Genomic DNA, 25414 nt, shown 5'->3' with positions numbered 1-25414 from the left:
TTCAAGCAAAAACAGAGAAAGAAAAATGAGAATTCTGGTTTTTTTGTGGGTGTGTGTTAACTTATAATTCAACAAAGATAGCTAGATTGTTAACACACACACATAAAGATGTTTTGTATCACGGCACTGTAGAGAAATTAAAATAAAAACTATATTCAATTACCCCCTTAAACCCACTTTTAGACTTTTCTACATATTTTACAACAAATCAAAAACAGCGGGTAGAAAGACATGAAGGCACGCAGGCAGGCAAAAAAAGAAGTTAGTGAATGAAAGCAGGGGGATATGGAAAGAAAAAGGAAAGGTGGGAATAAAGAAGAAGGCAGAGAGGGATGGAGTCAGCTGGGCAGGTAGGCAGGTAAATCCAAACTAAGAGGCTAAGGATGTTGACATGAATGTGGAGAAATCAGAACACTCAGGCTCTATACACATTATATATGGGATCTTAAATGGTATAGATAACATGATAAATATGGTGACAGTTCCAAAAACGTAACCACAGATTATCATATGATAGGGCAATTTCACTTCTGAGAACAAAAACAAATTAAATAAACATATTTGCACATAGATAGATAGATAGATAGATAGATAGATAGATAGATAGACAGACAGACAGACAGACAGACAGACAGACAGACAGACAGTAATATTGTTCCCAACAGTCAAAAGGGGCCTTTATATATAAAAAGAGGGAAGAAAAAGCACAATATGTGAAATAAAGGCTCCAATGCTGGGACCACTATTATTTAGTCCTTACTGTGGAAACTACACAATGAAAGGAATGAAAAAAAGCAAAGAAAATTATGGCAACTCTCTTTAAAAGTTATTTTTAAAAGGTTTATATTTTTTCCTTTATATGATTGTGTGTTTGTGTGTATACATGTGTGTGCAGATGCCTGTGAAGGCTTGAAGAAGGAATCTGATCCTCTGGAGTTGGAAATACAAGTAGAGAGAGACTTGCCTGGCTAACTTACAAACCTACAGAAGTGGGGACTCCAGACAAGGTCTCCGATTTGCCAACTGAGAAGTATCACAGACATACTAATATTTGTTTAATTATAAAACAAAAACTACTTAGAAGGCAAACTGAATGTAAAAATATATTCTTTGTTAGTTACACAGACATTCAAAAATGCAGCATAAAATAGAAAAATTCAGAAACTGGAGTACAGTATTTTCTAACATCATGCTTCATAAATAATTATGTTACAAAAATAAATATTCGCCATCATTTTTTCAATACAGCCACTGCTGAATCAGTTAACAGTTTCCATAGTAATTAAATTTTATTTCCATCTAAAATTTTTTGGGACATGGTCCCCTTTAAATCTGTATAAAGCTGGGTTTATTGGCATTTATTATCATAGGTCACACACACAAAAAAACATTCAAAAGGCATTAGTATACTTGATTAAAAAGTAAGTTAACCTGTTCACAACACCTCTACTAAAACAGGAAAGGAAGAATAGTAGAAAATAACAAATAGTAAAGAATGACAAAGAAGAAAAGCAGAAAAGGCCAATTGAGATAAAAAAAAAAGATATAAACAAAAATGAGGCTTTAGAATATATTGGATATTTCAAATAATTTCAGATGTAGAAATTTCTAAATGCTTCAGGAAATAAAGTTTACTAAATGGTATATCTAAAGCACTTGGTTAAAAGATAATAGTAGGGGTGGACACTGGTAAATAGCACTTGCTATAAAATTGTGAGGAATGGAATTCTGACTCAAGTACCCACGGTAGTGTGCCACTACTGCCTGTAACTCCAACTCACGGACCTGACACCCTCTTCTGGCTTCTGTATACATATGTGCATATACACGGACACACAAACACACAGACACACACACGAGGGAGGGGGAGGACATACACACACATAAGGAAAATAAGAATCTTTAGGAAGTTGCTAGCAATTCAGAGGGCACCGTGTGACACAAATAGCAAAACATTATTATGAAGAAGCAGTGCACTCATTTTTCCTTCACTCAGGAAAAACTGATGTCTAACTCAAATTATTTTTGATTCACAAAGGACTAGCATGAGTTTCAATAAATAACTTACATAGCTGTGCCTAAAAGGAGTTCTGGGGAGTGGGAACTCCTGAGGGAAAATTATAGTACCTTTTGCATCATCAGAACCTGAAGCCAAAAGTTTAGGATCCATCAAATTAAAGTCAACACTCCAACACCTCTTTTCATGCTCCTTGATATAGAAGAAAGAAAAAATAATAATTTATTGATATGGGTTGGTGGCACAAAATGCATCAAATGTAAAACAAAGACACTGGTAGAAATCCTCACACTAAAATTAATGCTTTGGTAAATGTATTTGATATATTCTAAAAATAAAGTATGAGAAATTTCTTAGAAAAGCATTTGGTACTACCAAAGTTGTTATAACTATAAAAACACTAAACAGTGACTGAAATTTTTTAATTATAAAGCACATAAATATCATAAATTACTGCAAAACAAAAAATTGTTTTAACATGTAGTCAGTTTCCATACTTACCTGATAGACTTTTGACCTCTGTCCTGTGAATCCATCCCATAGTATAACAGTGCCTTCATAGTCACTGCTGGCTAGCAGATTCTTATGGTAACTACTCCAACTGATACAGCTGAATGAAAGAAAAGCTAAAGCTTTAGGATGTAAATAAGTAACAATGGAGCATAATGAATTTCAGTGTGTTCAGGAAGATGAACACTCCTCAAAATGGTTTATATCACTTCACAATCATTTAGAAAGAGATGATAGTATTACCTACATTTCCTGAGTGAACTATCCAGTGCTAAAGTTTACACTTTTACTCTGATCACAGTATGATAGATACGAACCAGCAGCTGCTACTGATCATCTCTACTACATGTGAAAAGCATAACCACTAATCACAATGACAAATGCCCAGGTGACTCAGAGAATGTTACAGCACAATGACAGATAGCAAAGATTGTTGAGCTCTGTATTAAGCTTTGCCAAATCATATTAAGATAAATAAATGAATATAAATTACATTTCTGTTTATATTCAAAAGGTCTTAACCAACATAAGTTATGATTAAAATTCCAATTAAAATACCCCCAAAAATACAAAGTTTGAACATTTACGACTTTAGCTATTCTCTAAAAGTCTGCATCTAAGGCAGTAAGCTACTGTTGAGACACATACATGTTTAAATCGGGCAAAACAAGATGTATATTACTGAATAAGGTATTAAGAAAAGCAAGTAATGTATTTTGCTCTCTATTGTATTTATGACAAATTTTAGGGACTGGGAAGAGATCGTTTGCATTTTAAAATATACTCAATTTTCCATTGATGGATTTAGACAGACCTGCACTCTAATTCCAGACTGGATAACTTAGTGTATTTCATAACTGGCAAAAACAAACTGGACAACTCTGTTAGCTTTGCTTAGGTACAGGTCCTTTTAGCCCCACAGATTTTGGCCATTTACTCCAATGTAATGTGCCATAAAGTACTAAGCATTTGCCTATGTGCCATGGCAGAGCAGGCGGCAGCACACTTAAACTCTAATTATGTTTTCCTCAAGGGAACAATGAGGATGAATACTTGTCATGAGCCAAGTATTCTGCTGAGTTTACTACTATGATGTTTTAAAGTACAATTTTATACAAGTGATATTACTATAATGGCCACATGCTATAAATAAGTATAAAGGGGTTACAAGTACAAACTCTAGAATTAATACTACCTCAATTTGCTACACATTACCTAGCTCATCCCAGGCAAGCTATTAACTTTCGGTTTTAGCACTCCTCAGCTGTAAATGCGGCAATAATGGTAACCATCTCAGACAATTGTTAAAGCACGCAAGACAATGCCTAACACATGAGCATTTAATAAATTCATTTTTGCAATATATTCTCTGCTTAGAAGACAGACTGATGTGGGATCCACCTCTGTACGCTGTGAATAAAGAAGCTGTTTCGGCCCAGGGCAGGGCAGAATAGAACTAGGCAAGAAAAGTAAACTGAATGCAAGAAGAAAGAAGGTGGAGTCAGGGACTTGCCATGTAGCTGCCAAAGGAGGTAGATACCATGTAGCTGCCCAAGAAGCAAGAGGTAACATACCACAAGCCTCACAGTAAAATATAAAATAACAGAAATGGGTTAATTTAAGATATAACAGTTACTTAATAAGAAGCCTGAGCTAACAGGCCAGAGAGTGTTGAACATAATATAGTTTTTGTGTGATTATTCAGATCTGGACAGCCGGGAAGTAAAAGGCAGTCTCCATTACAGACAGACTGAAATAGATTCTCAAGTATGAGTGATACTGATAAATAGACAGCTCGTAAACTGTTGTGGGTGAATTAGGAAACAAATGAACATAACACTAGTTTATTACTAACATCATTAAAATGCACATAAAAACACATATATCTTGGATTCAACATCTTTAATCCAAAATGTCCCAGAATCCAAAACATCTAGAGCACCAAGTCTGTTGGCTAAATATACACAAACTCTGTTTCGTAGCAATGGATGTGAAGATACACATTCATGGTAAGTGAAGTCTGTGATTAGGTTCACATCTTATCTCCAAGATGTTTTGAAACGCACATGGATGAAAAGCTTAATCAGAAACACCGTGGTACCAAACATTTCAGATAAAGGATACTTAAAACTGTATGTATGTATTTATCAAGATAATAAGGGTACATGAACGACTGATTTCTTTTAGAGCTTACACTAATAATCAGGTGCCCTTGAGAACAGATAGGGAAATCTATTTCTTCTATGAGGTAGAAAAGAGAGGGAGAAAAAGAAAGAAAAAAGAAAAGGAAAAGGCTGATTGTGGAATTCCTGACATTCCTGGGAAACACGTTAGCTCTGCACTGCTATGAACTATAATCCTTATTGAATTAAATTTAAGTAGTGTTCTTTCAAAGAAAAGCCTAATATTTGTGTGAAAAACATCTTAAAACTAGAAATAACTATAATATTTAGAGACACGTACATATTATGGATTACTTCTGATGTTCAGATACTATTTATAGGTAAAAGTAAATGATAACTTCCACAAAAAGCAAACAATATCTACAGGAAAAATACTGCTTTAAAACAAAGCATCTCAACATATAGAATCACAGAAGGGAAAATAATGTCATACTTAACGCAAACATGGACAGCAGCTATATATATGCTACTTTGGGGCAACAAAAGATAAATACCTGATTTTGGAATTGCAGGTCATTTCATTCTCAGGGTAATGAATATCCACTGCATCCTGGATGACTGTGCCATATTCATAGACTTTAATCTTCTTTGTAACCCCAGCAATTGCAAAATAGTCACAATCCCGATCAAATTCGATACTAATGGGGAGGGAAAAACACATCTTGTTTGTGAGATCATGAAGCAAACCTTATGATATTATACATAGCAACATTTCAGGGTTTTAAGTTTTTCTTTCTTTCTTTTTATTCTTCCAATGCTGGGGCTTGAACGCAAGCACAATGCCAATGAGCTATATCCTCACTGGCACTTTCTATTTCTAAGAGTTGCCTCTACAGATAAGACAGCTTCTTGACATAGTTTCAAGTTTCCCTACACCACATGTCCAGAATAAGTCATCAAGACATCAAATTACAAGAATTAGGAAACTATATAGATATATACCTGTCAAGGTGAACTTTTGTTCCTAGACAGCTGACATATTTTTAAGTTTACCTTTAATAACCACATTACATCTCAGTATAGAAACCTTTAATGATTTGAACTATTACACGTGTCAATTGAAAATTACCAATTAGTTTTTTTCATAAATTCTTGTTATTGCTCTTTCAGGGAATGTGATATTATTTTAATAAATCTGAACAAGCAGAATTACTGAAGCAATTGGGTAGTGACAAAGGGACAGAATATTAATAAAAACAGAGTAACTAAATAATCCTTACTCCCACCCAGACCATTCCTTATTCCCAAAACAAATATTATCTCTCTGAATTACAAAATGTTAATGCACATCCCTTATTGCACAAATAAGGAACTCTCTCTAAAAAAACAAAACAAAAACAAACAAACAACTCCTCTGTTCCTTTTTAGAGGACTTAGGGAATCCACCCCTTTCCACTCTGAATACAAATTCCAAAGTAAGCTATTTCAATACAATATCTTATTCACTCCTATCATACAAGCTAGAAATCTAACTCGCCCTGATGCGGGTAAAAATTGAAATGAACCATCATATTCAATACTTTTCAATATAAATTTAGTTTCCTTCTAGAGGTTTAGCTGTAACTCCAGAGAATACAAGAGTTCCCAACGATCTATAATTACCAATTCTCTTAACAACCACATGAGGAAAACATTATTACTATTAACAGTTTAGATTACTGAGGGTTAGAGTGAAGTAATCTGCTCAAAGTTGGCTGGTTTTCAAGTGTATGAGATGATAGTTATCAGGTAATCTGGCTTCACAGTCGAGGCTACTAATATTTAGGTTAAATCAAAAATCAAACCTCCTATGTGCAAGTCAAAATATAAAGTGTAAAGGTTAAAAACTCGAACTCTAATAAAATTTGTTATATATTTCTGTACCTACATATATCTTCCCACCAATAAATATCAAGGTACTCATTAAATGCATATAAATACAATTGCATTATATATGTGTATAAATACAAATACTTATATGTGAGGTATTTAGGAGTGCTAGCCAGATGATATACTTTAATGGATTACTTGTGCAATACTCATGCAGAATTAACTAAGTTACTACTTAGCTAATAATTCAATAGGAAGCTTACTTAGCTGATGACTAAGAAAAATATACATTAAAATTTTCTTAAAGACACATTAAAATACTTTTCTAAATTAGTCTCAAATCATTTCTTAATTTCTAAGACTTACAAAAAATTTCAGTTAAGTGCCAGCAACTACAGAACAACTCAGCTAATAACCCTGCCAAAAAACACAATCCAATAAGACAGACTTACTGGTATTATAATATTAATGTACATCTGCCTCAGCTACCACCTGTGTTATGAATTCTAACACCAGAATTATATTGATGACAACTTTTCTATCCCAGCGTGTATACACAGACACACAGATACACAGACACACACACAAATGATATTTGTCTGGTTGTGTCACCTTAACCTAAACTATAGTTATTTAGAAATGGCCAATCTCAAATGAAAGAATGGCCCCATTATATTGGTCTGTAGACAAGCATGAAGAACATTTTCTTAATTAGTGATAGATGTGGTAGGCCTCAACCCATTGTGGATAGTTCCACCCTGGGCTGTTGGTTCTAGGTGCACTAAGAATGCAAGCTGAGGAGGTCACAAGCTAATAAACATTTGTTCATGGCCTCTGCATCAGCTCCTATGTCCAGGTTCCTGCCCTGTTTAAAAGGTCCTGCTTTGACTTCCCTTAGTGATAGACTGTGCTGTGGTACTATATATGGAAATAAACCCTTTCCTCCCCAAGTTGCTTTTGGTCACATGATTTTATCATAGCACCAGAAATCATGACTAAGACAGACCTGGCAAGTGACAGATATTGGAACTGAAATCTACTCTTAACTGAGTTGGTTTAGAATGCCTAATTCAAGAACCAGTCATATAATTCCTAAATATATTCCCTCCATCTATACTCCTAAAAAAATGAAAAGTACTCTAACATACAAGTGAAAGTGTGTAAGAATAGGCAAACTTCTAGTTTTTAATACAAACAAGTTTAAGTGTTAACCTGTTATCAACTGACCAAAATCCCCACACAATGGCCTGCAGACACAGCCTTTGCTGACGCTTGGTCTCGGATATCCTTTTCCTCTGTCAGGATGTGTCATTACTTACTTTAATTCGACTGTGGAAAAAAAAAGTCAAATTTTTTTTTTTTTGGTTTTGGACTCATTGCTATTTTCTTCCATTTGGTTATTTAATAAATATTTTGGGGAGTAAGACATGATGATTCATTTCTATAATCCTAGTGCTCAGAGGCTGAGGATTCTAAATCTGAGAATGCCCTAGGAGACAATCAGACATTTTCACAAAAAACAAACCCAAACCCAATACAACTGAGCCCAAAACCTATTACACTAGGAACATCAAAGCCTTAGCATTATACTAAAAAGTAAAAAAGAAAATGAAAAGGAAAGATCTGAAAACTGCACCATGTCTGTGAACACTACTAACTTTTAGGTGCTTAGGGATTTATAGAACCCATCAAAAATGAATATTCTCTTATTCCATAAAATGGCATTTCAGTTATTTTGATTATGATGTCAGATAACACAAAAGCAGTACAAAAGTTTAGCAATGTCAAATTAGGATGAAATAAAATAAAAAGTATGGAAACTAATCAAAATGTACCTGTTTGTTTAATTAATTCCCCCAAAGAATAAGAAGGCTTACTATTTACTGTTAAATAAAGCTTCATTTCTGCCTTCTACTATTATCTACAATTATTAAAACTACTGATAGAAATTTATTACAATGAAAAATTCAATTTCATCAACCAAGAATGTCCTAGTAAGATACGCCGCCACCACCACCACTACCACCACCACACACGCACTTAGGTCATCTGAGAACCCTCTGTTCCAGGAACTAGTCATATGACTTCTTACACCTGATTCCCCTGATAAGGCCCAACCTACACTGGCTATGAGGCCAGATCACACAGCCTAGGGATCTCCAGTACCTGTCTTCCTCTGTGAAGGTAGGCCCTATAGAGGCCATAACACTTCCTAGGAACCTCAGGCACCAGGTGACCAGTCTGCCCACAAGATTTCTTGCACCAATCTTCCCCAGGTAAGGCCTGTATATATTATAAGTACGCCAGGGTCCACCTTCATTTTCACCAGGCCCATCTACAGTTCCCAGAAATATTGCTTCAGGAGGCCAACCCACAGGCCTTCAACATAACCTATCCACTAGAAAATTTCTTTAACCAGGTACCTAGAGGAAGACAGTTACCGCCACCATACTGAATTAGTCCTCTCCTACACTGTAAATGCTGCATGGAGGCAATATAAATCAAGACAAAACAAACTGAACCAAAAAACTAAGTCAGATGTGCAAGTCTCAAAAGAAAAACAAAATGAAAAAAGCCAAACATGCCAAAAGATGATTAATTCCATAATAATGGTGCCTACTGAAATTATTCTAGTATATGAAGAATTGCAATGAGTACTACCATGTTTAAGCAAAGACATGAATATAGTTTAAAGAACAAAAACAAAGAAAAGTCAACCGAAGACATGAAAACTCAAGGAATAGTATTGCCAGAGAAACTCCAAAATGAAATGATTCTGAGAATGAAAACCCCAGTAAGCCAAGTGAAAAACCTCACTATGTACAGCACAAAAACCAGGGCTAGAAAATAAAGTAAAGGAATTTTATCAGTTAGTAAAGGTCAATGATAAACTTTTAAAAATGAATAAAAGGATAGTTATGGGACACCATGAAAAGATATAACCTTTCAATTATGAGGATAGAAGAACAATAATATAGCAAAAGCATAGAGAATATTTTCAATAAAACCATAGAAAGTTTCCTAAACTCAGAGAAAGAGATGCCCACCCAGGTAAAAGAGGTCTACAAGACCCCAAATAGACAGAATCAGAAAAGAAACTCCCCCAAACCCAATACAGTTAAGACATTAAAAACATAAAATAGTGAAAAAATGAAAGGTTCCAAGAGAGCAAGGTCAAGTTACTTACAAAGTCAAGTTCATTAGAATAACATTCAAGCTGAAAAATTTAAAACCAGTGGACATGGAAAGATGTGTTCTAGGTTCTGAAAGCTAACTAGTATCAACCTAGAATATTACACCCAGCAAAACCATCTGCAAAATTTAAGGAAAACCTGAAACTTTGCACGATAAAAACAGACTAAAGAACTTACAAGAACTACTTCAATTCTATCAGATGATATTTGAAGGGAAGACTGCAATCTGGAGACAGAGAGATCACAGAGAATAAGCCACTCAAGAACAGTTCAAATGAAAGGGGGTGAGAAAAAGACAGAAAACAAAATGACAAAAATTAAAACACATCCTTCAGTAAGTCTTGAGTAAATGGGAATGGAGAAAGCAAACCAGCACTGACAAAGATGCTTCACCCCTATGGCTAGCAATCACAGTAATGTAAGGTTCTATGCTTAAGAGGGAACAAGCAAATCAACAATCTTACCCAGCTTTGAACTTTGCAGCTACAATGAGGATTGACCTGACAAGGGTTATCTTCATTGGAACAATAGTGGTATGCATGTTATGAGTAGCCAATGATTTTCTCAATAGATTTAAAGCACCAAAACCTGTGACTGACTAGGTCACACACATTGAGGAGGAAAACCCAATACTAAGTCCTTATCTTTATATCCATAGATTAGTGTATCTCTCAACCCTCATCAAAGTTTGTTTGGCTACCCTATCCCAGTAGATGGCAATAAATACAAGTGAACAAACTGAGGAGCATAAGAGACCGTGAAGTGTTCAGCTCTACATGGGACATCCACATCAGGCTTCCTCCTCCACAGGGTTCAGGAAACACCACGGAAGAGGGGGCAGAAACACTGTAGGAGCCAGTGGGTATCTAGAGCAAAACAGTTTTGCCAGACACAACAGTGCACTGTGCGCACACGCGCGCGTGCACACACACACACACACAGCAGTGGTAAGTGAATCATAGCTACACAAGATCAAGACAACTTCTGTGGAGAATTTCTTTTCAGGGATCTAATCTCTGAGAGACTACCTAGGCTTCGGGGGATAGCTCTACAACCATGCACATGAATGTAGCATGTAGGCCTAGTGGATTCAGTGGACTTATTTTATAAAATTAAAAAACAAAGCACAGAGTTCGGAAGGGAATGAAGTAGGGTGGAATTTCAGGGGGGAGGGATGGAAGGTAGACCTGATAAAAACAAATTATATGTATGAATGAAACTGCCATTAATAAAGAATTCAATCTCACCAAATTTATTTATTTCCAAACATACTTTTTTCTTTTGAAAAATAGTATTATTGGAGATGTACTTAAGCATGGCAATAAATTGCATTTTCTTTCACATTTTGCAATTTTCAATTGTTTAAGAATGTGATTTATTTCAACAGTTGAAAAACATAATTACACTATAAGAAACTGACATATCCTTTGTCAAAAGGGCCATAAGTCAAGTGATTAAGTAGCAAGGCAACAGACCATAAAGCACAGCTGATTAATGCATCTTTCCAGTACAATGTAGCTCAGGCAATGAAAAGTTGTATGTGCCCAAGCAGTTAATTCTGTCACTATGCCTCACAGTCTGTTATATCTTTATGCAATTATAAAAATAAAAATGAGTATTAACAAACAAGATAGATTAATGTCCCCAAACACTAGAACCTAATTTATCAGAAGAAAACATAGTAAGAACAGTTGGTAAAAAAAAAAAATCCTATTTAACAAAATAGTGTGCCTCAAGAGTCACAAGGAGCTATAATTTCAAAGAAACAGATCACAGCCTTAGAAAGTGATTATTATAATGAAAAAGATATTGCCAGATCTTTAGAGAACACAAATATGTGCAAAAACAAAAACAAATAAAATTAGTGTCATTCAAAGGACTTTCTCCTAAAGCAGTAAGTTAAAGCTCTATAACAGTTATTACACTGAGGGTTAAGCACTATTTTAAACATTAAGTTTAACTCCAAATGTCTACTATGTAGATGTTAAGTCATTTGGTGTAGGTTATATCAAGTAATTAAAATTCAAAGGGTCCAATTTCAGTCTATGCTCTCAGTCATCACTCAAAACTGTCATTTAATGAGAATAGGCTGTTCTTCAAAGAACATAGCCTTAGGCAAGAGCATACCACAGAATAACACTATACTATGCTACTATACATATAATAAAAAAAGAATAACCCTAGAAAACGAATTAGAGGGGGAAAAAGAATGAGAAAGTCTTAAGGATTTTCAATTAATAGGCAAAAATACACAATATAAATGAACGACAAGCATGAGACACACAAGACACAGCAATTCAGAAGTCAATGATAACTCAAGAAAAACAGAATGATGCATGAATATTCTTAGCTATCAAACATCTAAATGTCCTTTTTCTGCTAGTTGAAAGATAATCCAGACACAGTGTTCCCCAAAATTACAGAAGTACTGGATGTGCACTAATGCTAACTCAAGCTACTTTAATAGCTCCTTACCAAATCTAATCTTACATATGCACACATACGCATGTATATTTACTTTAATTATGGTCTCTGTGTGTGCACGCACATGCATGTACGTTATATTTGTACCACATGCATGCAGTTGTCCAATTAAAGCATTTGATCTCTTGAACTAGTTACAGGTGGCTATGAGCCATCAGATATAGACAGAAACTGAACCCTCTGCAAAAAGAGCAAGTGCTCTTTAACAGCTGAACCATGTCTTCAGTCCCTCTAATCCATTTAGAAAAGGAATTAGAATAAATTTCTCAAACCAGATCGGTGACATAATCATTTACTATTGTATAACGTCCCAATCTTAATGAGACCCATTACAGTATCACTTGAATGCTTTTAAAATTTAATTTTTTAAAAAAATTATACCCCTCAACATATAAAGGAGGGGAAAAAAACCCAAGTTTCAATTTCAATCTTGCCAAATATGTAATCAACTACCCTACCTACAAGTAATGGGTAGGTTCAAACTGTATGTATGCTGTCTGAGACTTCCTAAACATAAACAAATATATAAGAATTTGTACTGTTTAAAATAAAGTAGATGGGATGAGATCACATTTACACTATGGTATCAAGTAGCATTTCTTGGCAATCATTCTGCATCTGTATATTTTAAAGTCACCTTATTTCATTGTAGTGGTTGTACAAAATTCAACGGTAAGAATGTTTTTCTTTTACATCACTAAAAGCCATTTAATTTTGATTTTTGTTAGTGTTGTTCTTTTGTCTGGTTTGAGACAGTGTCTCATGTAGCAATGTCTGACTTTTGTAAGTGAGGATGACCTGGAACTTTTGATCTTCCTGCCACACCTCCAAATGCTAGGTCTTCTATAGTTTTATTTAATTTTTGGACTTTGTCACAGATTACAATCTGATATGATTATGTGTCTCAAAAAGTAAAATGTTTATTTTCTCTTAAAGATTATCATGAATAAAAATATTTATAACTAAAACCTCATTCTATTAGTTACTTTTCTATTGCTGTGATGAAAGACCATGATTGAGGCAACTTAGAAAAGCAGGCATTCACCTTACAGTTCCAGAGGGATCTAGTCTTTGTGGTGGGAAAGCACAGCAGCGAGCAAGCATGGTGCTGTAGCTAGACACTGAGAGCTTACATTTTGAGCCTCAAGCAGGAAGCAGAAGAGAATGAACTGGTAATGACATAAAGTTTTGAAACCTCAAGGCCTGTCTTTAGTGACAACTTTCCCCTAGCAAGGCTATACCTCCTTAGCCTCCTCAAACAGCGCCACCAACTGGGGATCAGCATTCAACTGCCCAAAACTATGGAGAATGTCTCAGTCAATCACATGCACACTTCATGATGTGTGTGTAGGGAATACATGAAATCTCATGTTTCCATGTTGAAATAAACTATTAATTTTCAGTTTTCAAAGTTTTAGTTTTAAAAATTCATATACAAACACAGGTTTGTTTTGATGTACTATTAAAAGTATTTTCCTATTTATAATTATCAATCACAGTTGTTTTCTTTTATAGCTGTTAACAAATAAAATCCGTGGCCACCTCATCTCTTTCATTATTCTCATAAATGAGCATTACAACATTTCTTTCTAGCAATCAAAAAAAAACTTTTATGACTTACTGTAATAAATCCATCAAATCTTTATTCTGAGCATGGTATAGTTACTTTTATCTACACACTTTCCTCTTTGACCTCTACTGATTGCAACTATTGCACTTTGTACTTCCATACGTTATTTATAGTTATCAATCTTGTGCCAATGAAAAGCTATAAATAAAGATCTGAGCACAGAACAAACTTAAAGACAAACTACTCTAGCATTTCCAACATGGAACATTTTGAACTCATTCATTATAAGTAACTGTAAAGGTCTAATTATTACATTTTTAACCTAACAGATGTGTGCCTGTTATGAAACTAAGAAATAATTCCGAATACATATTTGCTGGATAAATTATCTATTTTTTAATATTTAAGAATGTCAAGTATATTTTATTCCTCCTTGAAATTAGACAAATAAAAGGCCTCATATATAAGAACTTAGAGCTAATGTCCATCTTCTCTGAAACATGACATCACTCTTCATCAGATCCCATACAAAATTTTTAGTGACATCAATTATTGGAATTCAAATGTTTATAAACCTAAGAATATGATAGACATAGTAAGAGAATAAGTTATGGCAGGGTTCATTTTGCTAGCTGCTTCTACAAAGAACGACCACTCAAGCTACTGGAGGCTGTGGAGCTTAGAAGCCCAATTTATCAAAACAACCACTACCTTTGTACTTAAGGGGACTTTACATGTAGTCATGGATCTTTGCTGTTTTGATCAAGCTAGTTCTAAGAAACAACTCAGTCTGCTTTATTCTTTAAGCAAACTTTACTTCACATAAAGGCCTGCTCCCACTTTATGGAGCAACCAGATTTTTACAGTTTTGGAAACCATGTGCTTCATCTATTTTAGAGTGCATTCGCCACAACATTCATTCATAGTTTCTACCTTTTTTCAAGTATTATAAACCTGAGAAAAATAGTTTTCTTTTATGTGGTGATAATGTGACCACTGTGTATCTAAATCAAGTCACTATAATTGTCATTAAGTGTGTTTGGGGAAGTAATATGTATTCATTTTATTTCAGAAGTATTGGTGTTCTGATAAAACTTTATTTATAAAAACCTAGGTATGTAGTACAGTTAGCATAGTGCCTTCCTAGCATCTAGGAAGTTCTGGGTTCCATCCCAGCAATGTACAAAGATGGGTAGTACATGCCTGAAATCCTAGCACTCAAAATGGAGGTATGAGGGTCAGAAGTCAAAAGATCATCCTTGGCCACACAGCAAGAAGAGCCTACCTTATCTCAACAAAATAAAAAGCACCATGAACTTATTTATGGGAACTGAAATTGAAATTTCATATAAACCTCACACCAAAAAAATAGTACTCACTTTATTTTCAACATTTTCAGTGTAAAACCTATTCTTGCTTGTGGACAGTCCTAAAATGGAGCGGGACTGTCTAGCAGGTATTTGCTGACAATTACTCTGACTTAAAGGATATACTCATTAAATTAAGAAGTATAAATTGAGGCTACATTTTAAAGTCCCCATATATTTTTATCTGATTATTTTATCAGTTGGTTCATTTTGCCTTTAGTTCCATAAGTCCAAGAAAGCTTGTTTTAAAACAATTACTTTCTACAGCATTTCCTCTGACATTCCCTCTGGCTATCAGCAAATAACTGGAACAAATACCCGACCTGACAGACTATAATGAAACACTGCGAAGAATGTCAAGTGCTTAGTGTGGTAAAATGTCCTTTTCCTTAGGGCAATTAAAACTCAAGTTGTATCCTGAAACTGTTAAAGATCAATGCACTGATAATCAACTCTTATCAAAGTCAGCAAAGCGTATATGATGTCATAAGCTATATTCATTTATACCAGTGGTTCTTAGGACCCCTTTGAGAGTTGAATGATCTTTTCATAGGGGTTGCTTAAGATCAATAGAAATACAGATATTTACAATTAGATTCATAACAGTAGCAAACTTCCAGTTATGAAGTAGCAACAAAAATAATTTGAGGAAGTGCATTAAAGGGTTGCAGCATTAAGATGGTTGAAAACTACTGATTTAAATCAACTGAGTGGTAAACTCACTTATCCTAAACTGTCCTCTTCTATGCACAGTAAAAAGCTATCCTCTGTAGATTCTATACACCAGAAATCTTTGTTAAATGACAGTAACTTCTAAAATTAAAGGTCAATAAAATCTATGAAAGCAGAAAAAGCCAAAATATATTTTGTCTATGATCTTTTATCCTATCGGAAATGTGTACTTAGTAATATTAGGATTAAATAGAGAGCAATTATGAAAGCAATTATTTAAATTCTACACTTCTGACTGAAGTAGAAAATATTTCTCAGTAGTGTTCTCAAGTAGTATTTACAAATATTAAATAAAAATGTCACTACTACAATGCTTCACACAAAATAAAACTATAATTTAAACAATCTGTCATACAACTGATGACTAAATTTAAAGCAAATAATTATAGCCTAGAAATATTTCTTCATGAATATTAAAAATTGTGTTCCCATAATATTAGTTAATAAGGCAGATGTAACAAATAATAAGCTGGGTAGAGGAGACAGCAATGAAGTGTTTATGTCTATACATGAGGCGCCAACACACAAACACATGCACACACACACATGGGCATGCACAAACATGCACACAAAGAAAGACAAGAAACTCATTTCCTATTTCCCATTAAGAGAAGCAGATAAACACTAAAGAAAAACCTAAAAATCAGCTAAATCCTGTTATACAATCAATGGAAGGAAATTTAAATGAAAATGGCTCTTATTGTAAAACATAAATAGAAATGCAAAGGGAAGTTTTAAATAAAAAACCAATATAACTTTGAACATAAGACAGAGGGTGGGGATAAAACTCAGTGGCAGAATAACTGACTGCAATGTGTAATATCTTAGATTCTCTCCATACCACCAGAGTAAAAAGTGACTAAAACATTGAAGACCTCTATTACGTGATTTCTTGATTCACTTTCTGAACTATAATAACCAATACAAAGCATTTTGACAGTACCTTTTGATCACATAATTTTACAAATTTTATTTTGGTGGTGCTAAAGATACAACTCAAGGTCTCATCACACATTGTTTTCTAGAAGATTAAGAAGTTCCCTCCTAAGGACCCAGACCTGGAGATCAATCGTCATTATAAACTGCCAGTGTTTGTATTAACGAACTCTGCTGTGAAATGCAGTGAGTGGCCCATGATCCCCTAAGCAACCACTCTGAAAACAGATCTCTAGCAACGGGTTTTCTAAGTCCTGCAGTAGATTATCAATTGCTGTTCTGAGGGCTGTATTTCTTCTGAAAAGATAGAATACTATTACCAGTTAATTAGTGACTTAATATTTGTGGGATAAAAATACTAGAATAATTTCCTGATCTCATTTTAACTCAATTAAATAAGATTAACTGAATTTATTTCTAGTTAGGCTAGACAATTAAGAGAAAGTGCCTTACCCCCACTCCCTAAAAAACTGATAGAAGTTCCTATCCTCATTTCAAATTACGCGCTACACTCTAGGCATTTATAATAATTTTTTCCCATAGAGACCATATGAATATATGTAAATACTTTTTGCTATATTTCTCTTGTATATTTTTATCCAGAGAAAGCAAAATTAAATTTTACCTTCCTCTAAACTTGTTATGTACAAACATGCCAGTTTTCAACAACAATTTCTATAACGTAGGAGCCCACTCCTACAAAGTCAGCTAGATCCTGGATAGGGGATCCTCGAGGCCAAAGAAAAGTGAGATGAAAGAAACCAAAGACAGGATAGAATTGGGAGGTCTTGTCTGGTCATGCCGAAGCAGCCAAACGGCCCAGAGTTTATTTAGAACTTGCTTATATACAAAAGCAGAGTAGAACACAGCACAGACAGTCAGTCAATATCTAACCATAAGACCATTTTTGTCCTTGAGTGAGTAGCCTCCTCTCGAATTTGTGCTTGCTGCTCAGAAGCAGCCTTTTTATCTTGAGGTTTGTTGCCAGCAGTATACTTTTTTATTAGATAGAGTGTCTTTTACAGGATAAATTAGAAGTCTCTCATAGCCCTCAAGGTTATTGGAAAAAGCAGAGCATGCAAGCTTGAACTCAAATGACTTTTTAAAGTGAGAAATGACTCCAGATAGAAACTGAGTCACACGCGGGCTTCCCACGCTACAACACTAAAAACTTTTCTAAGAAATTACTTTTTGACTTAGTGGGAATTTTTTGTTTGTTTTGCTTTTGTCGTTGCGCTTTTTAACAGTCTCACTCTAGAGCCAGACTGAACCAAACTCAAAGCAGACTAGGAAAGCTTTCCTTCAGAGGAAAACTTATAAACCACAGTAGGAAGCAGCCGATTTACCAATGACCAAAAGGGCTCTCCTTGAGACTGTTTTTTTTTCCCCTGCAGTCATTCATTCACTCAGCAAATATCTGTCACTAAATAACTACCATGTGCCAGACCTAGAAATACAGCAAGAAATCAGATAGGAAAGAACCCTTTCTAATGAAGTTTTCAGCCTCAAATATAGTTGTAATATACTGCTTTTGAACACTGGCCCTAGAAAACATTCCTGAAGGAAATCTTGTCCTATGCATTCCTGTTCATCTCATTTCTCCCTAACCCTAGAGAGCTGATAATTCTCTTTATAGCAGAAATATATTATCAAAAGAGAAAGAACACTGGTGCTCACTCCTTAAAATTCACCTCTTCTTCAGAAATCAAGTTAAAGATTTCCTGGAGATCTATTAAATAAAATTTAAAACTGTTTATAGAATTCTTATTCTGTAAACAGCACATTAAAATTTACCCAAACTCTGGATGAACACTGCTGTCATAATAAATCGATGTGTAGCAAAAGAAATATTTGTAAACATCAACTATAAAACAAAGTTTAATTCTAGTAGTTTCAGTGAGCATTTGAACAGCATACACTATAAACACACTACACTGTATTGATCCTGAACAAGTTACATTTTTCCTTACCTCACCTTCCTTCCTATAAAATAGAGAGACTTACTCTAAAGGGGTGAGTTAAAAGCACAGGTAAAATAGTTACAATTGTCTTAAAACAGGGCAGTGTTTAATTACTTGTAGTAATAATTAACACCAGTAAATGATTAATTACAAATGACTAGTTTTACATCAATCACACAACTATAAACATTTACTTCTCATGAGTTTACAAGTGCTGAACACAACACATCTGAACTTGAACAAACATAAGTCAAAGACTAAAACCAATTAAATGATGTAAAGTAGTTAACAGCTTCGTGTATAACACTATTGCATTGGTTCTCAGCCTGTGGGTCACAACCTTTAGGGGGTCCAATTACCCTTTCACAGGGGTAGCCTAAGATCACCAGAAAACACAAATATTTATATCAAAATTGTAACAGTAGCAATGAAGTTGGCCAGTAGCAGAGCAGGCCTTTAATCCCAGGAGACAGAGACAGGTGGATCTCTGTGAGTTCGAGGCCAGCCCAGTCTATGGAGTAAGTTCCAGGACAGGCTACAAAGCTATAGAGAAACTCTGTACCAAAAGCCCCTGCTCAAAAAGAAAATATATGAAAATAATTTTATGGTTGGGGTCAGCACACATGAAGAAATGTATTAAAGTGTCGCATGCAGCATTAGGAAGGTTGAGAACCACTGTACTATAGGAAGGTGAAATTCAAACCAGAAATTCATGAAGCAACTTGCACTACTACTACATGCTGAGTTACATTAAAAGACACAATTTCAAGTCAATCCTCTCTGGTGGCCATAGAAAAACCTAATAAAAAACAAAATGTAAAATATGATATAATTGCTACATTTAAGGAAAAAGTAGGAAGCATCTTTCCATAATCTGTTGTTAATTCAGGACAATATAATACACAGGAGAACGAACTTGTATTAGCAACCAATTTCTAATCTTGTCAACTATGTAAACCCAGAAATAGTGTAAACAAATGCTGCCACCTTGTGGACTAATGGATCTGGGATTAACCTCAAGCAAAGAAATGATTTCTGAAAAAGAGATGAACTTTAAGAGTGAGTACCAATGTTCTTTTTCTTTTGATCATAATATATTTCTGCTATAAAGAGAATTATTGGCTCTTTGTGTTGGGGAGAAATGAGATGATCAGGAATGCAGAGACAAGATTTCCTTCAGGAATCGTTCAAGGCTTAGTGCTTTTCCTCTCAGTTAAGAATCAGTACAATAAGGTAATCAACACAACACAGATCTTACATAACTTTGATAAGAAAAATAATTTCTTGCCGGGCGGTGGTGGCGCCTTTAATCCCAGCACTTCCGAGACAGAGGCAGGCGGATCTCTGTGAGTTCGAGACCAGCCTGGTCTACAAGAGCTAGTTCCAGGACAGGCTCCAAAACCACAGAGAAACCCTGTCTCGAAAAGGCAAAAAAAAAGAAAAAAAAAAGAAAAAAGAAAAAAGAAAAATAATTTCTTCTAGCCAACACTGTTTTAGTGGGTTTTAACCATCTTTCTGAAATTCATTAGCTTCAATATTAATTAAAAGAAATAAAACCTTAGAATGAATTTATTACCACTGTTTCAATATCAGAAGAGCAAAATGTCTTCAAAATTATGAAAATTTCAAAGCTCCTTCATTTTGGACTTCACCATCCTATCTTACTTCCTATTATTCTTCATCTGTCCAGTTTGCATAACAAATTTCCAAATTTGGAAAAGTTTCATTAAGAAATGTTAATTCAGCATAATTGAGAGAAAATGATGAAGGATTTAAATTTGTAAAATTCCAATTTAAAATATGTAAATGTGACTGACCTCACTTTGAATGTCTGGAATTTCCAGTCTGAAATTCTATCTAATTTTAAGCTACTTCTGTTTTAGGATATAAAATGTTTTGGCATGAATGTCTTGATATGGTAAAAAATTTAAGTACTTTTGTTAAATTCTGGAATATATTAAATTGAACAAAACTAGGTTTTAAAATGTTAAGGATATATTCCTGTTGAAACGGACTGACTATAGGTCTTAAATCCCTCAGACAGAGATGTTGCTTTTGCAATATGCTGTTTAAAAGAAATTTTGATCTTGTTTTTAACTGAATAGAAAAATATGACACATGATCAATCAACAATAGTAAGGGACAGTAACTGGAATCACAACAGGGTCCAAATACTTTAGCCTGTGTATAGTCCTATTATATTACATCAATATTACAAAATCTTTTGAGACAGACAGACAGACAGAGAGAGAGATCTGCCTGCCTCTGCCTCCAGAATGCTGGGCTTTAAGACATGTGCCACCACACCAGCCCTCCTTTCATAGTTATTAATTTTGCACCTGAACTACATTTCTGAAGCATTTAACAACAACCTATGTCATATATTCTTATCAGAAGTTAAAAACTTATGTAATAATATTAAGCTGTTACTATAGGATAGATAGTTTTATGAACTACCCAATTATATGTTAAAGACATGAAAGTAAGATTATGAGGCCTCCTGAATGTAATCAACTGTATGTACCCTCTTCACTAGTATACATTTAGTTTAGATAACAGGTAATCAATGAAATTTTGTTAGAAGAATTATGCAATTAAATCAAGTTGAAATTCCACTGCAGCTTCACCCAAGAAAAACTAAAATTTCCAAAAGGAATCAATGTAAGGATTTTTCATTTACAAGCTGCTAGAAAGCTCTGGAAAATTTTTTGCAATCTTGTTATCTTTAATGGCTCAGAGTTAAGGATTAATCTACATAAATGTAAAACAAACAAACGAACAAACAAAAACCCGCTCTAGCGTTCCCCATGAAAAGCATGCAAAAGTTTTAGTAACGTTCAGGAGTTAAAATGGGACTGGGGTCAGGGAGTAGATTAAGGGTACAGTCAGCAACAACAATAATAACCCAACTGGTCAAACTGTTCATCTGTTTAAAAATGTCTTTTAAGCCTATATTTATTCTAGTAAATTGGAATATTGACAATTTGTAGATACCAAGGGATTACTGAAAATGGGCTAAATGGTATACAACCTAGTGGTTTTGCAATATCCATTATTTTAAGAAATGGAAAACTGCATATATTAGTGAAATTTGTGTCTGTTTCCAAGTAAACCCACATGTGTGCAGGTGAACAAATGTGCATGCGAAAGTCAGAGTACACTTTTGTTTGCCATTCCTCAGGTATTGTCCACCTTTCTTTTAAGACAGGTTCTCTTTCAGGCCAAGAAATTGCCCGCACAGTGGCACTGGCGTAATAAGCATGCACTACTATAACTGGCCTTCATTTCACATGGGTTCTGGGTATTAACTCAGGATCTCTTGCTTTTGAGGCAAACAATTATTGGCTGAGTTATAACACCAGCCCCCAAATACATTTTTTAAATATACTCTTGTCAGTTTGTGCTTAATACAGTTAGACCATCTACAGTTTATATCTCTGAAGTTCCCAAGTTATATGCTAATTGTACAAACTACATAATTACTTTGATCATATTCTTATCTTCAATGGAGTTTCACAGGAGTCAAACATTCTATTCAGGAAAGAAATATACCAATTCTATCTAGACTTGCAAAATCAAAGGGAGGACATAAGGAGCACCTTACAGCATTACACCAGACAACAGATACACAATTATGAAGAGAAGCTGCAGCCTTCTCTCAGATTGGTACCACTGAGTACTCCAATTTGCTAAATCTTAGTAACGGGAAGGCATTTAGCTCTTGAATTCCAAATTTCAGGGATGTTACAGCTGCTTCACAAATTTAGTAAGTTTGCTTATATTTGAATAAGGGAACACAGTAAGAAGTGTACCAAATACTTACCTAGAAACTATGCTGGAACCATTATAGAGATCACTAGCATATGATAACGTGGCCAACGGTCTTACTGAGTTGTATCGAGTAAACTTGGACAAGCATTCCTGAAATTCATCTAACTGGCTTGCAGTTCTACTGTCATCTGTATCAAAAAAAAAAAAAAAAGATAGTAAGTAAATGAATAACACTATACAAGAAGTAAAGAACAATGTCCTCATATTAAATATTATCTTTCAAATAACAAATATTTTTAAAGATTCTAAAGAAGACCGGCATGCTCAAATTAACTAGGTGATCTTTAAACTTTAATAAAAATGGTCTACAGAGTCACTATAACGCCTTTTTATGCCATGAATAATATAAAGGCAATCTCCTCTACTTTGGTTCTAACTAACTTCAGGGAATTAAATACTTTTTAAAAGAGCTTCTAGTGAACAGAAATCAAATTGTTCCTTAAAATTAAATTCTGATTACCAATGTTGATAGTAAAGGAAGACTGATCTGGAGGAAGATCTACACATGACTTGGTATTTCTTAGTTTAACAAATGTGTTTATAAGGTTGAACATTTATCTCACATTTATGGTCAAAGTAAAATTACATAATAAATATTAGGAAAAAGATTTGAAATTATCAAGTGTGCTGACATAACTGAAGTATTTTACAATGTATAAATTACCGATTCTCAAAGACAACTGTAAAGACACTCAATAAAACACCAGACAAAGTCCCCTCCAGGTAATATACTCAAAACAGATATATGAGATTCAAATCAGAAAATTAATTTACAAGCATCTGGCAATTTATCTATTCACTAATACAGAGGTATGCTTGCAGGAAAACACAGATAATAAAGTACTCAGGTTTTAAAGGATATTGAAAATCTGATTTGTAAACTTTCCCCCAAAGAATTGAAAACACAGAACAAAAAATTACAACACAATTACTTTAGCTTTCTAAAGACCAAAATTTGAAATGATCTATTTTAACAGTATCTTCTCAGAAAGAAGTAACTTCCTTCTTTTTATCATCCACATACAAGCATATAGCACATTCAACATAAACTTAGTGATTCCACTTATTACATACTATCTGAAGTATAACAGTAGGCATAATGAAATTAAGATGCAAAAAGTACCAAACAAAAACAATTCTTTAAAAAATTATCTTGACGTACATGACATAAAATCTAATACTTATAATAAAACCAAAGTCATTTGAAGAAATTAAACTTCGTCATTGATGCTGTCATAAATACTAAACATTTAAGCAGTAAGTAAAAACAACCTAGACTAAGAGAGTCCAAGTTAGTGTGTTTTTATTCTAAAAACAATACAAGAATGACCTAGTTAGCATATGATATCATAACAGAAATAAAAGTCTTATTCCATAAAAGTTACAGTGGCACAGTCCAAACAGATTTTAAATAAAACATGGGTTACAGAGCAGGCAATCACTAAAAACTACTACAGAATGCTATAGATGATTTTTATTTGTAATCCTATATTGTGAACTATTTAATATAAGTACATGCAAGACAACTTATTTATTCATTCAGGAAAGTTTTTAATATTACTCTTCTTTCACATTTTGCCTTTAATTCCTACTAAGTACATAATCACATAATCACAGGCATTCAAGAATGAATATTCTGTTGAAAAGCACAATTTGTTTCTAGTGTTCATGTACTCCTAGCTATCAATCAAGCTGATTAATACAAACATATTGCATTTTATAATAAAAAAAAAACAACAGGGGCTACAGAGATGGCTCAGCATTAAAAGCACTTGTTGGGGATGACCTGGGTTTGGTTCCTAGTACCAACATGGTGATTTACAACCACTCATAATTCCAGTTACAGAGGACCTGAAGTCCTCTTCTGACCTCCACAGGCAGCAGCGGAGGCACACATGTGGTAAACAGATACACACGCAGCCAAAAATTCATATATGTAAAGCAAAACAAGTCTACAAACAAGTTCTTGCTATTTCAGTATCTAAGTGTAAACCAGTTCTTTTTCAAATATCTGGTTATAATGTTTGGATTTTGTCTGCTTGGCTGTTTTATGATCAACATCTGTCAGCATATCACCTCTCCATCTTACTTATAGCTTAGAGAAGTAATTTTAATGTCTCTTTTCCTCTTGATGACATTGCATTTACATGCTGTTTAAATTGCAATTAAGAGGTCAAGATATTAATATTCTAAAAATTACCTGTCATTTTCACAACTGAAAAACAAGGTAGAGGTGGAAAAATAATAAAGTGCAATCAACATTTTATGGACTCCACTGGTACAAGTGAAGGTTTCCTCCTAACTGTTGAAAGAACCTCATATTCAGTCGTACAGTTAAGGGTAGCCAATGTGCAAAGCTAGCATCAGTGAAGATTTCTAAAAACCAGAGACAATATGCTTTAAGTGTGCTCCTCGCCTATAAATCTACATCTTCTAGAACCAATTACCTGGTTACCACTTTTACTATTCATAGTAAGCATATCTGTGTTGTCAGTGACTTAATTCTATCTCAAGCTCTTTGTCATCTCTACTTTAAAGAAATTATCTCAGTATCTATCCTATGATCTATCATCTTCAGCATCAAAATAACAAGTCATGTTTAAAAGAGTCAACAATTCCCTGCCTGTTAAAATATAGGTAAGAAATTATTAATTTAACCACTCCTTATTGCAGTCTATATTCATAAACAATTAATAGACACTTGGTAAAGGACTTAAACCCTTGGCAGGCAATATTTTCATCCATAAAAAAGTTCACAATTTCAAACAGGCTTAAGAACAAACTTTAGCATTTCCCTAAATGTGTGTATATATGAATGCA

General features: G+C 34.3%; 1 protein-coding gene across 6 annotated transcripts in view; it reads right to left on the bottom strand.

Moving 5' to 3' along the window:
- The window catches only part of Cop1 (COP1 E3 ubiquitin ligase), a 119105-nt gene that overhangs the window by 34905 nt on the left and 58786 nt on the right, over positions 1-25414 (bottom strand). For all 6 annotated transcript variants that reach the window (XM_075988355.1, XM_075988357.1, XM_075988356.1 and 3 more), the window contains 4 exons: positions 22587-22722; positions 5205-5348; positions 2519-2627; positions 2128-2209 (listed from right to left, as the gene is read on the bottom strand). In XM_075988355.1, the coding sequence (XP_075844470.1) occupies positions 2128-2209; positions 2519-2627; positions 5205-5348; positions 22587-22722 (471 nt within the window). The remainder of the gene's footprint in view (positions 1-2127; positions 2210-2518; positions 2628-5204; positions 5349-22586; positions 22723-25414) is intronic.

The sequence above is a fragment of the Microtus pennsylvanicus genome, chromosome 10 (genome assembly GCF_037038515.1).
Source record: "Microtus pennsylvanicus isolate mMicPen1 chromosome 10, mMicPen1.hap1, whole genome shotgun sequence".
NCBI lineage: Eukaryota > Metazoa > Chordata > Mammalia > Rodentia > Cricetidae > Microtus > Microtus pennsylvanicus.
Note: the sequence above shows the minus strand (reverse complement) of the source record. Positions and strands in the feature narration are given on the sequence as shown.